Source organism: Vidua chalybeata, chromosome 7 (genome assembly GCF_026979565.1).
Source record: "Vidua chalybeata isolate OUT-0048 chromosome 7, bVidCha1 merged haplotype, whole genome shotgun sequence".
Classification (NCBI taxonomy): Eukaryota; Metazoa; Chordata; class Aves; order Passeriformes; family Viduidae; genus Vidua; species Vidua chalybeata.
Window position 1 is genome coordinate 21,965,112 of NC_071536.1, and position 16,622 is coordinate 21,981,733.

General features: G+C 35.9%; 1 protein-coding gene across 2 annotated transcripts in view; it reads left to right on the forward strand.

Annotated features, from left to right (window-relative positions):
* Nucleotides 1-16,622, forward strand: part of KCNH7 (potassium voltage-gated channel subfamily H member 7) — a 210,725-nt gene that overhangs the window by 146,168 nt on the left and 47,935 nt on the right. For both annotated transcript variants that reach the window (XM_053947398.1, XM_053947399.1), the window contains one exon: nt 683-897. In XM_053947398.1, coding sequence (XP_053803373.1) covers nt 683-897 — 215 coding nt within the window. The remainder of the gene's footprint in view (nt 1-682; nt 898-16,622) is intronic.

The following is a 16,622-nucleotide window of genomic DNA, read 5'->3' on the forward strand; positions in this document are numbered from 1 at the left end:
ATAAGGAAAAGAATAATTATAAAGAATATGTACCTCATGAAGTATGTAAATTATATATATTTTTAATGATACACTAAAATATTATAAGAAGGTTATATGTACTCTGTTGATAATCTACCTGTAGTTATATGGGTTATACTGGTATATATAGTATCCCCATAGTTTCCAATATTTTGTTAGCAACAACAATTGAAGAAACATATTTTGCGAGTCTACTCAATTTTCCAGTTTCTTTGAACTATCATGTGAGCATGAGCAAGGCAGGGATGTGATAATAGAGCCTTTGCTAATTCCAGGCACTAATTTGCTAATTCATGTGTCCTATTTCCTCTCTTATAAACAAATGAGCATATCGTCTTTATATTCAGCCAGAACTATAATAAGAGCACACCAGCATTCCCAGTAACATGAAAACAAGTAAGGATAGATGCATCATGCAATTTGGAATCCATCGACTTCATAAAAAATATTGAGGGTTATATGTAAAAGAAATGTCATATTTATAGCCAATATTAGATTTCAATCTTATTAGCAAAAGAGTTATTTTTAAAATGGAGATCATTTTTATTATTAACAAGTAGTATACAGAAAAATAGTTTTTAATCACCCTTTTAACATATCCCACCTACATATTAATGATAATTTATTTCCCAGATACTAAATGTGTGTTCTGATTTTTCAGGGCCTTTTAATCATATCAAGTCAAGTCTGTTGGGATCCACATCGGATTCAAATCTCAACAAATACAGTACAATCAACAAAATTCCTCAACTCACACTGAACTTTTCAGATATCAAAAGTGAAAAAAAATCTTCATCTCCTCCTTCTTCAGAGAAAGCAATTATTGCACCTAAGGTGAAAGACCGAACGCACAATGTAACAGAGAAGGTTACACAGGTAAGGTAATATACATCACTTTAGTTAATTTTCAGGTTTTTTTTCAGTGTATTCAATAGATTCTTACTCTTTTAATGAGTGCTTTGGCTATCTCCAGGATAATTTGAAGGCTTTAAAGCATTATGTAATTCACCTTCAATTCAGTTGCTTATGAGGTAATCTACAACATTAGATGATACTGCTAACAAACAAAACTTTCATGCTCCCTATTTTTTAATGGAAAAGAAACATAGTATGCACCGTGTCCAGTAAATAAGACCATAAATTTCAGTGATTCCTGTCATTCGTAAATGTTAGTTTCATTGTTCATAATTTTTTCTCAGCATTATGAATTGCTGATTAGTGTAAGGCACAACATGAAAACAAATGGTAGGTGATTGAGCCACTGTATCATAATTACATCTCATCATTTCTGTTCAGGTTCTTTGGCTTTTCATAATGCTCTTTCTTGTGGGTATCTTTTTCCACATCTGTGCATCTATAAAGCTGTCAGAATGAAAAGCAGATACATTTGGACTGGATGTACCATATATCTTGTGAACAAGGCATATAATTGAAACAAAACTTAAAATAATTTAAAAATAGCATGTTTCTTCACTCTAAGACAGATGCAGTGCCCTCTGAAGTCAGAGGAACTTTTCAGCTAATTTCAGTATTATTACATTTGTGTTACAATCTTATATGGACAGTGACTGGGACAGGCTAGGAATGTGGAACATACTGAAAAAAAATACCAAGAGATGACAGTATCTCAAGTAACTTTTATAGGCTTAATAAGCAGAGGGTTGGACCTTAAATGCCCAGACAGACTGAAAGAGGTAAGAAGTGTTTTGTAGTAGAATGCAGATAGATATTCCATAAGGAAGATCTTGCCAAGAGTAGATTTGGGCTTAGAATCATAGAATGATAGAATTTAAGACTAGCAAGTCCAACCATTAACCCAGCATGGACAAGTCCACAACTAAATCATATCCCCAGGTGCTGACCAGACTGCAGCTTCTCTACATTGGTGCTTTGCCAGACAGGGTCCATGTTCCTACTCCCTTTGACAGATATAAAAAAGGTGTATTGTACACCCTCCTAAAGAAATAGAGATAAAAGTTGTATCATTTCTATTTTGAGATCAGTTAGTGCCTAAAAAGTAATTGGATTTTTATCTTTCTTATATTTTGTCTTTAATAGCTAGCTTGAATCTGCAACCATTGTCCTTTCTTCTGTGGTCAGTTTTGAAAGATATAATCTCTTCTGGATCCATTTTGATATGTTTTAAATTATTCATAGTAGTTATATATAGAAATCTTTTCATAGATAATATGGCAAAAAGTCAAGTTACATAAAAAAGACTAATTTTTTAAAGTTATATAAGCATGAAGCAAGGGAGGTTTTGGGTGGATTTTTTTCTTTGTTTTTGTGGTTCTCTTTTTTTTTAATTCTGACTGGCTAATTAGTGCCAAGGTGCTGAGCTTCTATGTACTAGTGATGCTGTTGGGGGTGAAAGAGGGGGCAGAACTTTTTTTTTAATCTATGTTTATTCTCCAAATAATTTAGATTTTATTAAAAGTCCAGTGGCAGTGGCATGGATCAGCTACTCTTTCCATGAAAATTGATACCTACTAAATTCAAAATTAAATTTGAAATGCTCTATAAAGTCTTTACACTTCACAAAAGCCTTCCAATTTAATTCGACATTGGTTTATGTCCTTTTCTAGAACAATCTCAACCACTGTGCAGAGCAGGATTTGCATAGCAAACTTTGATGCCATATCATTCATTTTAATTGGAAATAGTTCCCTGCAGCTGCTGCTTTTTCTGTTATTTCATTCACTTATCAATATTTTTAGTTGCTGCTGCATCCTAAATGCTAGAATTAGGTACAGGTAGAAACTCCTAGGAGGTATAAATATATGTAGGTCCATAGTGTTACAATGGTCAAGGATCTTTAGCTAACTTAGCTAAAGATTCGTTAATTAGATTAGAAATAGACATTTAGAAGATTTAAGTGGCTACTTTTAGTCCTGTTTATGTTTCTATTCCCAGTGATTTCAATATATTTTGTAAGCTCTTTGAAGCTTCTGCTTCATGTCTAACCATAAATTTATTTGTAAATATTTTCTTAGGCCATAGATCCATTAGGTATCTATCTGCAAAACAGTGCAAAAGTGGGCTTGGAAGATTTGAGCACAGTGTTGAGAATATAATATGGTGGAAATGTTAAATGAGGTAGTTAAAATATGCTCATGCTGGCACAGTCTCTGATAAGGAAATCTGTCAAACAACATCAAAAACACACAGAGGGCAATATGACCTATTCAATCTATGGGGCAATATCAGTAAAAGAGCAAATGAGTATAAAACAGCCATGGTAAGTTTAAAGGTCACCCTTAATTAGAGTTGTGACATTCTGAAACAGTCTTCTAACTAAAGAAGTTAGGGCAGGAATTCTAAGTGTTGCTAGAAAGAGCCTGAGAATGTAGTGAAGGAGAACATAACATGCTGTATTTTCTGGAATTGCAGGACTTGATGATATGAATGGCTTCTCTCAGCCACATATTGTACAATTCAAATATATATCTATCTATCTCTCCCTTTGTAGTCCTTATTTTCTATCTTTCTCCCTTTCCTGTTTTGCTGAGAAATTTGATCCTGGTGTTAAAATCTGACAATTCCACTACTGTGGCTCCTCATGGTGCAACTCAAAATATATCAGTGACCTTCCCTGTTGGATCATGCAGCCTGGAGTCTCTCTCATGTATCTGTACTATATCAAGTATCAGCATCACAGGATGCAACGAGTTCTTTCCAAAGACAAAAGCTGTATAAATTCTTTAATATCCACAAGCTGGAGATGTAAAATTCGGGTCTTGAAGAGAGAGAAAAAGGAAAGGATGGCACATAGCCACCTTCAGAGGGCAGAGGAGGAATAATTAATAAAGTAAATAAAAGAGTCGTTGGCCACTGTGTTTAGAGGAAGTGATGCACTTTGAAAAAACATTTAAAGAGGAGTAAGATACTTTAGTAGAAATATTTTAGTGGAATAAATTAGAAATAGAAAGTAGAATAAAGTTTAGAAATTCATTTTAGAAGAAAGAGGAGATGCTGTAGGACAATGCTTTATATTTTGAAACAAAAATCTAGGTTATACATTCTACTGCAAGAAACCTTCCAGGAGGGTTCAGGACATTATGTAGAGATGAAAATTGCCTTAAGATATAGCTTGCAGTGAAGTGCTGCACACGTGATGGTCCTGAACAAGTAGATTCCCTGATTGCTTTGCCTGGATTTTCACCTGGGGTGTCACTGATCATAACTCCTTGTGTAATGCCAAGAAGCGTAACATCTTCTGGATGCTTGCTTCTGTATAACATTGACTTTTACTCAGAGAATTAGTCCAGGTGTAGTTGCCAGATAGCCCTAATTCATAAATTGGCATTGTTATATTCCAGTGCAGGTATTTGTGACTAAATTATATTTACATTTCCATTCAACTTAAGAAACTTTTTTAAAATGCTTTTTCCTCATAATTTCCAGAAGTGTTATTGTCACTCTTCTGGAATAATCTCAACTTACTTTTTTCCATTATTTCTTTTTTACAGTCTGAAATTTCTGTAAAATTTCTGCACTCTTTTGTACTGACAGGTTCAGTTGGGGTCCTGACATTGATGGTTAGAAAGAGACAAGTCTTCCTAGAGGCACAAAAGTAGACTTTTATTAAAGAAAGCAGTAGGGCAAAAGTCTGACATCTGTCCCTTAACATTTTTTCTGAATTCATAGAGGGGACTCTGGCCTTAAAATTGCAATGTGCAAAGACACAACGGGAACTGATTTTATATTTTGTTTAAATACTGATTTATTTCAAAGCTTCTTAGACATCCAGTTTCCATTGATATGCAGCTGCAAAATTGTGATCTCCATTATAAACATACTCATGAAGACTAGAATAGTCAGTATTTGTACTTTATTTTTAAAGAAAATAGAGAATTCCTGAATGTCCATAACTTTATACTGTCTACTGATAACTGTCCCAGTTAATAAAATGTAAATTACTTGTCTCTTTATTGTGTTGTTTAAGAAAAACTGTTTTGTTTCTTTTGATCACTAGTGTTCAGAGAGTGTTCAGATTTATCTCCTTGAAATTCATCAGTCTGAAGGAATACAGAATGTGGTTGAAAGACCAAATATATATCTGTTGTTCATTATTTGTTTCAATAAATGATGTACAGGAAAGTAAAACTCTGTAATCTTTTAACTTCTTGTAATAATAATTTTCAGAAGAGTTTCATTATCCACCCACCTCTAGAAAACATATATATATACCCAAACTGGTCATATGGCTGATGAAATGATAAATATATACCTTGACAGGCTACACAGAATATTGTGATCTGATTTGCAGACATGCTGAACACCCACAAATCTGAAAATAGAGCTGCTGGTGAGGGGGGGGGGGGGGAGGCTGGGGAACATGTATGAAGTGATAGACCTTGTAGTTTCACTGCATGTTTTTATAATCTGGCCAGACTCTATTTCGTTCCCCAAAAGATTAAGAAATAAGTAGCAATATCCTCCCAAGACCAATAAAGCTGTTGATATAAAAATAACTATTACATGATCATGACTTCAAACTGACCTTCAGGTTTTCAGGCTAAAAGAAGACTACCAGCATCTAGGACAGAGAGGGGCAATATAAGACCTAAAAATAAACCAAATTATTGATCTATATGTTTTCAGCAGTCTGATTCAGCTGACACACTGTGCTGTTTACATCCCGCAATAACTCACATACACACAACATTTCAAGGCTGTTCATTTTGCATTCTGCATAACGCAGAAAATTCTGAATAAAGGGGAAACAATTTTGATGCCTTCCAATTACACAGCAAGAGATACATATAATAGTGAAATTAGGGGGTAAGCAGGGCCAACATTTCCTAGTTAATGTATGGAAAGTTTAAATTTACTCTGAAATGAGAAGCTTCTTTTTCCTGTTATTTGTGAATTGACACATCTTATACAGGAGTCATTCCTTTTCTTTACAATAATAGTTGCCTTCATGCAATAAAATTTATCTTTTATTGTCATTACATAATTAGGCTTTGTAATTGCTATTGATGTAATTATAGAAATGGTATAAATGTGTGCAATTTCATTGTAATTTAGAACATGTGACACTCTGTGAAACTAAGAAAAGCAAAGAAACCATAGTTAAAACCAGTAAAAATACCTCAGTTTCACTGTGGCCATTTAAACCTGTGCCAAGGTGTCACCATAACTGGAAAGTAGTATCTTTTTCACCAGAGCAAACAGCCATTCCAAGTGTGTGGAAGCAGAAAATAAAGCCCACTTTTTTGTTCTGTTTCAGAAGATAGCATAGTATCTTCATTATATTATTTGCTGTCCCACCAAGTAATAAAAATAAGATTCAGAAAAATTGTGAAAGATAAAATATTCCTTCCTTACAGTAGAGCCTCTTCTTTTTGTGACAGCTGAATTGGTTCAGGCATCTGAACTACTGCAGTGTTTTGAGAAGATTTCACAACATATGGTAGAAATAGAGCAGTCGGAAAGCCCAGCTGCTTTGCAGCATGTAACCTGGATGCATCCTTAATTAGTCCATGTCCTTCCCCCAAGATCTGCTCTTCTGGAAAGGGATTACCTAATTTTGCTGAGTTGGGAAAAAGTATCCACTATCTTCTATGAATTACAGTTTTGAGTAATCAATGCTTTGTGTGATCTTTTTGTTTTTACTGCCTTGATGGAATAAAGCATATGACCTTTGTTATATGCTCATTTGCCAAAGCAGCGTTCCTTTTCTAATGCTTTCAGATGGCATTGTAATTTGTTCTGATAATAAGGAGTTGGGTGTAAGAACTAATACTTTACAAAGCAAACAAAGCTTATTGAAACCAAAGTGCCAGCAGCATTTAGGCAAGCCTCATTTCTCTGGTCTAGAGCTATAATCACCCAAACTCCCACTTCATGGTGGATTGACCTTTGAAGTTTCTAAACTTGGTAGGTTACTCTGCTGAAACCAACAGTTTTGATGCTCACCAGAACAGTCTCACCATGAATTGCAAGTCAAGCCCCACTAAGATCCAAAAAGCTGTGATCACGATCCTCTGATGCATCTGGCATGCACAGTCTGGAATAATAGCTTTCACACATGCAGTTAGAGTTGCCTTAAAACAGCTGTGAAAGAAGTCACAGTCCCTCTTTCACGTAACCTTAGAACTGTACAAAAATGTAGTGTGGAAGAGACCTCTAGAGGCCATCTAACCCAACCTCCTATGCAAAACAGCACAACAGCTAAGTTAGATCAGCGTCCAGTGGTTACCATGCTAACTCAGGACAGTTTCTATCTTTAGGAGATCATAAGTATATAATTTCCCAGAGATAAACAGCAATAGCAGCTGACATGGGGAAAGAGGAAGGGAAGAGGGCAGAATGCCATGGATCTCATGGATCACAAAAAGCTGCTATTTTTTAAGAACACAACTGATGTAGCTAACATTCAGGACAGCCTCTTAGAAAGACGCAGTCCTGGATTGTAGTTCCAGAGTAATTTGACTGTTACTCATCTTACATAAATGACCATCTGTTTAAAAAGCCACAAAAATAACCCTGGGCACCACGAACTCAGACTCAGGACTCCCTCCCTCTCTAAGTGCCCTTACCCTCAAATGGTCTGGATTCTGAACTCTGCTCTAGTGCCATGCACCTCACATGTACATACTGTAGGACCAATGTGGATCTAGTTACAAAATGCCATAACCTGGACAGGCAATGTGTGAAATTATTTGCCTGAAATTATATAGTCACAGCTATTAAGAGTAATTTTCCTCAGGCAAAAAAAAAAAGGCAAGTGTGGTCAGCTAACAATTTAAATTCTTTTCTCTTTTAATGTAATACTAGTTAATATACAAACTGAAAATTTTGTGGGTGATCTAATGATTAGTTTTTTCAAGGAAATTTGTACTCTCCCACACATCACTAATGAAAGAAATTGATGAATAAACTAAATTTTAAAGAGCAGAAAGTTCCTGCAATTTGCAGGTAGTATGATGATGATTATAAAGCACTTATGTTCTGACACTAATTATAAATTAGGTCCTTAAGCACATTAATAAGAAATAGCAATGAGGTTATTATTCTTTTGTCTTGGGCTGGGGGGAGGAAAAAAAGCTTGTGGATTAGTTGTTTTTGATGTAGCGGCAGCAGACGAAAATATTTTCTAGTTAGTGTCTGATAAGGTCTAGCATTTTTTTTAAAGTAGTAGAAATAGTAAGAAAAAGCAAAGACCATTAACCCCAGTCAGCATAGTGTGTTGTTTGATGAATTCTGAATGCCCTCAAAATTAATAAGCTGAATGAAAAGGTCATTTTTCTCATCTATTACCTGTCAGGTGTTAGAACTTGGATAATGCTTTCAGCTTGTAACTGGTAACAGGATAAAAAAAAAAAAAAATGGCGGGGGGGGGGGAAAGGAGGAACACTCCTTAAATTATATCAAGGTATCAATAAAACCACAGTAAAGGAAAAAAACAGGAATCAGATGTATGAATCCAAAATCAAAGATTAACTGAATTCCAAATATTTTGTTTATGAAAGAGATATAGTTGATAGTTATTGTTAATAAATGTGGAAAAATGTATTTTCAAAGCATTTAGTGAGCTTTATGGGTGGTATTGGTGTTACTGAACATAAAATTAATAAGTGTAGCACAACAAAAATGTCTAGGAAGTATTTATTAAAAGTGGCTAGTTCAGGCCATCTGTTACGAACCAGCTTAAACACAGAAGAGTGAGGGAAACTAAGTGTCTGTGAATAACATGGATCAAATCCAGAGAGATTTGAAATATACCCAAAAAACATTATTAAAACCAGACAAGGTTAGATGTTGGCACCAAAATAAATTGGTATATTTTATTTAATAGTAAAAGAGGCAAAGGGAGAGAGAGAGACAAAGACAGAAAGACAGAAAGACAGAAAGAAAGACAGAAAGACAGAAAGAGTTGTGCATGGGGAGTGGGGGGATGGGGAGAGAGTGACAGGGGTTAGGTGGAAACATATCATCCTTCCTGAGGTCCCAGCCATGTCTCCTTGTCCCTGTCCATTTGGTCTTCTTGGTGGTGAGAGTCCTCCCTCCTCGTGCCCCCACTCCCCGCCACTGCACCAAAAAGTATAGAATGCAGTGGATTGATGTATGGTTGGGCCCGGTGGCAACGCCCAGGTGCCTCTCCTAAGGGGGCCAGTTTGGCACTGTCCCATGCAACATTGTGGATATGTTGCATCATGTTGCAGTGCTCTGGTGCAGGGTCTGGGGACCCCTTTGGGGGAGGCCTTTGATGGGCCATGCCACCCTTCTGCTGTCCTTCATGAGGATGCACCTTTTCGCGGGGTGAAGCGGCCCCACAGCTGAGCCCTGCACAGCAGAGGACGGGTGTTCACTGCCTCTGACCAGAGGCTTTTTCACCACACACCCAAAGCCTCTCCCCCCACACCCTTTGGTGCCAGGGTCTGTTCAAGCCTGGCAGCTGATAGCCCTGAGGCTGTGGTCTCCACCCTGAAGGTGCTAATCCAGCTTGTGCTTGTGCTTGAAGGTGCTTGGTCCAGCTGTGAATGTATTCTTCCAGCCCAGGCCTGAGTCGCTGTCTTCATCAAGGAGTAGTTCCAGGCCTCAGTCAGAAGGCCTATTCAGGGCATGGTGGTCTTTGCAGCTTTTCCAGTACAGTTTTGTTATCATAGGCAAAAGTCCTTCATAAAGATGTTTAAGCCATAAATTACAACATTCAATCTCCAACACCATCTAAAATATAAAAATATACTATAAAACAAAAATTTATCTGAAGTACTGAAATTGTATGAATATTTACCTGATATCTGTAGTATGTAGAAAACTCAGTGTTTCTTATTCTTGATATTTGATTTACCTTAGGTAAGTCTGTTTTTCTTTGACAACTGAATAAATCTTGCATTGTAGCACATGGTGAAATTGTCCTTAAGATACTTCAAGTTTATTTACAAGCATAAAAAATTCTTTTTTTTACTCAAAGAATTGCCAGTTTTACATTAAGGCAGCATCTTTTTAAATATGGAAATTCCAGTAACTACTGAATATCTTGGAAGCTGACAAGAAATGGTATGTCCAGCTTCAGACAGACTGTTGAGTGCACTGCTACTAATAAATGAGAAACGTTTATTAAATGGGAAGAAAAGTTCTTCATTTCAAAGCTTTGCATTTTTTTTCTATTCTAAGTATCCATCTTTGAAAATGTTCTACTTTCTAAATGAATTCTATTAATTATGAAGAAACTTTTTTTTTGAAGCAAAATACCTTCTGAAATATATGGGCTTACATTTGTACCAATTTGTTCTGTTCAAGGAAATTTAGTTTCACTGGGTTTGTAGGTGAGTTACAAATGGAAAACTATAACCAAAGGAGAATAACACCTTTTGCTGCATCTTAGTCTCTGATGCTGTTAGTTGCTGGGTTTGGAATTGAGCAAAAAATCAGAGCCTATGGCTCATGGCCATTCTGCAGAACTTGTTAGAGGCCAGCTAATTTATTTTGACAAATTTTGCTAGGATAGGATGCAGACTGTAGCCTCCTTACAGGTTTTTTTTTTAAAAAAAAAAAAAAGCTTGAAAAATAGGTTTTGTCTAGGATAATTATTTGCAGATGTATTGTGCTGTCTGTTTTCTCATTTCTTTACACCCACAATATCCAGTAAGGAAAGGAAACTGCAGTTTGCACAGTGTGATAAATTAGTCAATATATCTAGAAAACAATGAACATTAAGGCTTACAGGCTTCCTTTCTAGGCATTTTTTCCACTGGATTGAGCTTTCAATGTCTGCAGTAGCACCAAAGATCCCCACATGTCCCTGGTTGTCACAGTTTAACCCCAGCTGGTGACAAAGTATCATACAGCAGCTGCTCAGGTCCTTCCTGCACCCTCAGTGGGATGGAGGGGAAAGTCAGGAGTGATACTAGTACTAATAGCAATTGTAAACAAAAGGAGGGAGGAAGAGAAAAAGGATAGAGACACAGGGAAAGAAGACCCAAGAAGACCCAAGAAAAACAAGTGATACCGTACAATTGCTGACTGCCTGCTGACTGATGCCAAACCCATTCCCAAGCCCTGACAAATCTGTCTTCCTGGTAATCCCCCTCAGTTTGTAGTCTGGCCATGACGTTCTGTGCTATGGACTATGCATTTGGCCCAAACAGGTCAGCTGTCCTGCCCATGATTCCTCCCAGCTTTTTGTGCAGCTACTCACTGTGAGAGCCTGGGAAACTGAAAAGTCCATGACTTAGGGTAAACATCACTTAGCAACCAAAGCATCAGCGTGTTGTCATTATTCCCATACTAAATCCAAAACAGAGCAGTGTGTCAGCTACTAAGAACAAAAATTAACTCTCTCATAGCCAGAATCAGGACACTGGTTAAATCCGTAAATAAAACGTCTTGTTCTCTCCAAAATACGAGCTTCATTTAGCATAACACAGGCAAGGTAGATCTTCTCAAGGACTTACTTTTGTCTCACTGATTCTGTGCTATTTTTGTTTTGTAATTGTTTCTGTTGGAATACCAGAGTATTTAGTGAAGAATCATCATGAAGATCATATCATGTCTTGCCACAATTCCCCAAAAACTAAAATAAGTTTTTGCATTGTAAAACAATAAAAGTGTCTAATGTAAGATCCAGCTACTGGCTGAGCAAAGGCAAGTTTGTCTGCCCGCTTCTCTATGGTCACAAATCTGCCCTTTTTCCATGTCTAACCAGCATTAATTGAATGGGTGGCCCTAGAAATCTGGATCATGCTTTTATGGGTTGGTTTTACTAATTAAATGTAATTTGTATCATCAGATTGTCTGTATCTATGTATGCAATCTGTTCCATCTACCCTTGCCAAATGGCTTTCTGGTTAAAATATTGATGGCAAAATTTTATAGAAGTTTGGGTAATGCACATAACTTACCTAAAAGTGGTGTTGAGAGCAGTACTTGGGCAACCTGGGCAGAATGCTAAGACTAAATATGTCCTTTAAGTGAACAAAGGTGGGATGTGCTCATTAGACACAAACAAGGAGAGCCACAGGGAAGATGGTAATTTTTAAAGTAAGCTTTTCTCCTTACGAGAACAGTTTCAATTGCAGTTCATACATTTTTAAACACTATGGGGTCTAATTACAATATGCATATTTTCTAGAAACTAAAGTTTGCTTTTTTTGCATATTATGGATAAAAAAATGACCATGAAACTGAAAGTTAAGTATGAAGATATGCATAAGGATCTTTTCTTCCTTTCTCCTGTACTCCTGACAGTTATGTCAGTAAGTATTGTAATCATAGAACCAAACTGTGAATATAGCTACTTCCATGCACATCAGAAATTCTGATAGCTTTTATGCTTTTCTTTATCCAATTAAAGTACTTGACAGCCAGCAACCCAGTCAAAATGTATAATAATGAAAATTACTTTTTTCATAAATATTGTAAGAAGGATAACATCAACAAGCACGAAATCTGCTTCTTTTATTGTTATGCTATGACCAGATGATAGAAAATATATTTTTGATTACTAAGAACAACACAATAATTTAAGCCCTTATAAGAAATTTGACCCTTGATATTTTGTTTTCAGATATATAAAGCTTGTTAGCAGCTTAGTGTTGCCAGAAGAGCAATGAATAACTCACAAACTCACTAGAATGTTAAAGGATAGCATTTGCTGTCTTCTGAAATAATATCTCATTGGGAATTTTAAATAAGAGGGTTACACAACTTTTAATACATATTCTGTCTTTAGTTTTTGCTAAAAGAAGTCAATATCTTCTTTGTAGATATCTTCTTTAATAATCTGTATATCCCTAATTTAAGTTTTAAAGATCAGTAAAATGCTCTTAGTAAATTTATGTGCTTCTAAGTGCGGCTCTGAGAATCCATTACCCACCAATGTCGAAGTAATTATATACTGACGGCAGGAAGAGGCTCCTGAGGTTTAAGATTATATACCATTTCTTAATATTTTCATGGAAAATTAACTATAAAAATACCTCCTCTCTTTTAATATCTAGTGTAATAAAATAAATAATAGGTTAGAGATATTACATGTATTCAATTATGGTGAAAGAGTCTTGTTTAACGGTAATATCCAATAAATATTATTTTCCTGAAACCTAAACAATTTTACTTAATAAACAGGAGAAAAAGGCTGTTCTACGATTTTGATCACAGGACATGCATAACTTTCTTTAACCATTTGAAGATTTTGGGTTGCTGTGTAGGTAAATGTGTTTAGCTGAATAAGATATATAATTTTTTGATAACTTCATGAAAGTTCAGCACTTCATGGCCTCAGCAAGGCACTTAGCACTCCAAGGAAGTCCCATTACTCTCAAACAAGCTTCATGTAGTGACAGATTGATATGTGGAACAAAAAAAAATTAAAAAAAATTCAGATAATGTTTGAATTTTCAGGTTCCACCACTACTAGCAGAAGTTCTGTTTCAATATCTGCCTAAAATTACATTTGGTGAATATGTGGGCATATTCATATATGAACATATATATGAACATATATATATGAACATACATAACATATATATTAACATATATTCATATATGAACAAACAAACAAACCAAAAAAAACCTTCTGGACAAGACCTCATTACTTTACTACAAACTGTCTCACAGAGAGTATTTTAGCATTCAGCATTATATACAAATAGTCATAGTACATAATTTTAAAGCCTTTAATAAAGACAAAGGGAGTAAGACAAGAAGGCAAGTATTATTGACATTCCTCAACATTAGTATTTCAGGAGATGTTCTTTGGTCGCTGTCATTTGAAAGACATGTAAAAATATCTTTTACATGTAAAAATACCTTGTAAAGCTGATACATGAAAGCCTTATGTAATGCTGTGTTTGCACCAAATCAAGAGCACTTCAGCTTTCTTTCAGAACTGGTGTAATCTTCTTAATTGTTCATGTCTGCATAAGGAAGACAATCATCAAGATGACTGAAATACGAAAATCCATTAAATTCTTTTGGGGAATTAGGTAATGCCTACTATCAGAAAGTCAATGCTAATTTAAATTCCATTTGTTCATTAATACTCGTGTAATATTTATTTTTAGTTGGTTTTAGATTCAGGAATCTCCTTAGGAGGTCCAATCTGAAGATGTCTCATGGTAATGATATGAATAGAGAAGAAAAGTAAAGAGATGTACTTGCTAGTTATAGATTGGCAGCTTCAATAGAACTAATACACAGGAGAAAAGAGAGACAGGAGAGGTTACTTCAAGAAAAGAAATTTCTGTAAAGTCTGTTAAAATCATTTTAAAGCTGAAGCTGCTTTAAATACTGCTTCATGTTGAGTGCACTATCATTCAGATTTAAGGTCAGGACAAAAACAGTAAATTACAAGAATATGGTCTTCGCTTACAAGTCTGATTCATGTTTCTCATTTCTTTTCCTTTCCAAGTTTTTCCTGTTCAATACTGTTATTAGCCTTGTTGATAAAGGTCTGAAAATTAGTTCAAAACTACCTTTAAAAAGGAAGATATTGTATTGTGTATTTGGATTAGATCTAAAGAGGCAGATGTTCCAAATTCTTTCCTTTTTTTCCACTAGCTACAATAATGTTTACAATATACTTACCCTGGTTCAGTTTCTTCTTTACATTTTCATGTAATTTCATATTTTGATGTTGAATATGCTTTATACAATGAGTTTCTTAAATCACTATTCATAGTAGATATTCAAGTCTCTCAGCAGATGAGGAGCTGATGTGTTTCTAGATTTGCTACATCCTTCCTGGCTTAAGGATGCAGAAGTGATCATCCACTCTGTTCTCAGGGCTGTGTGCCTAGCACTGGACTACTGCTGGAGTGAGTGCGGCAACTCACTGGCAAAATAATATTTTTTCATGTCATATGGTATTTCCTAGAAATAAATATTTCAACATTGCATTTGAACAGGTACCATCTTCCAGAGTTTTACACAAGATGTTTTATGGATGAGATAAATGTTTATTTTAAAGTCCCCAAAGTAATTTGGGACTGTATTTATAGTTTGAACTTTATTAAATGTTTATGAAATTCTCTTAACATGAGAGGTACTATGCAGTAGCTAACCTTGTTAGCACAAGATTTACTTTAATTCATCTGTTGCAAAAGCAACATTGACAAAACAGTATTTAGTACAGAATATAACTACACCATTTAAATATACGTACACTTCATATGGGGCACACTTAGGTCATGAGACATAGCAAATTTATTAATGTTTGTAACTGTCAAACTTCCACATCTACTTTTCACACAGATATCTGTGTCCATCTACCTTAAAACTGTTCAGTTTCACTCAAGTCCTTATATGTCTTTTGATATTTTGTCACCTGCAAACATTGCTCTTCGTTCAAATTTTCTGGATGTACAGTACTTCTGTCTGAGATGAAAGGTGTTACCTAGATTGTGAATATGCTACATATTCTTTCTGTGAGTGTACATTAGTCACCTATCTGCTGTTTGTTTGGAAATATAAGGCACAAAAACCATTGTGACTTCTTAGCAGAGGCGAAAAACGTCCAATATTTTCTGAATAACTTGAATTTTGCATTTGGTTTATGCAATTGTAATTTGTTCGTGGGATGAGTTTAGTGGCTCTTGAAAGCATTGGGAATGGCTCCTGGTTCTTTTCCATGTTCATGTGCTTTACTTAGCTCTATGGTCACTTAAAGAGCCTGGGTGCAGCATGAAGTAACCCTGCCCTACACTTGCTTTCATCAAGTTGTAGAATAACCAGGAAACCATACTGTTAATCCATGCAATGTTTCGACAGAAATATTTATTTAACAATTCATGGTGGCATTAATAATTTATTATTTCTGCTATGATTTATTCATATGCTATTATGCTTCTTTGTTTCTAGGTCTTTGGTTTTTACTGTATGTGCATTTGCATTCTTCAACAAACATAGAATGAAAATACCTCAGAACAAAATTTATGGATCTACATGTGATAGCAGTATGGATCTCTCAGAGTGTCTTGAAACTACAGTTTGAACAGTAGAATCATAGAGTGATAGAATGGTGTGGGTTGGAAGAGACTTTAAAGATTATCTCAATCTCCCTGCCATGGGCAGGGCTACCTTCCACTACTCCAGGTTTCTGAGGCCCCATCCAGCCTGGCCTTGAATATGTACAGGGATGAGACAACCACAACTTCTCTGAGCAGCCATTCCAGTGACTCACCACCCTCACAGTAAAGAATACTTCCTAACATCTAATCTAAACCTGTCTTCTGTCACTTTAAAACTATGCCCCCTTGTCCTCTTGCAAAAAGATTCTCTCTGACTTCCTTGTAGGCCCTCTTTAGATAGAGGAAGATGCTGTAAGTTCTCTTATGACCTTCTCTTCTCCGGGCTGAGCTACCCTAACTCAGTCTGTCTTCATAAGAGAGGTGCTCCAGCCCCCTCCTCATTGTGGCCTCCTCTGGACTTAGTCCAGCAGGACCTTGCCCATCTCATTCAGGGGGCCCCACAGCTGAATGCAGCATTCCAGGTGGGGTCTCATGAGAGTGGAGTAGAGGGGGAAAATCACCTCTCTTGACCTGCTAGTCACATTTCTTTTGGTGTGGGAGAAGAGGACAAGTATTTGTGTGAATTAATTTTAAAAACTAAAAAGAAAGAACTAAATTTAGAGAAGAATTATGGGAACT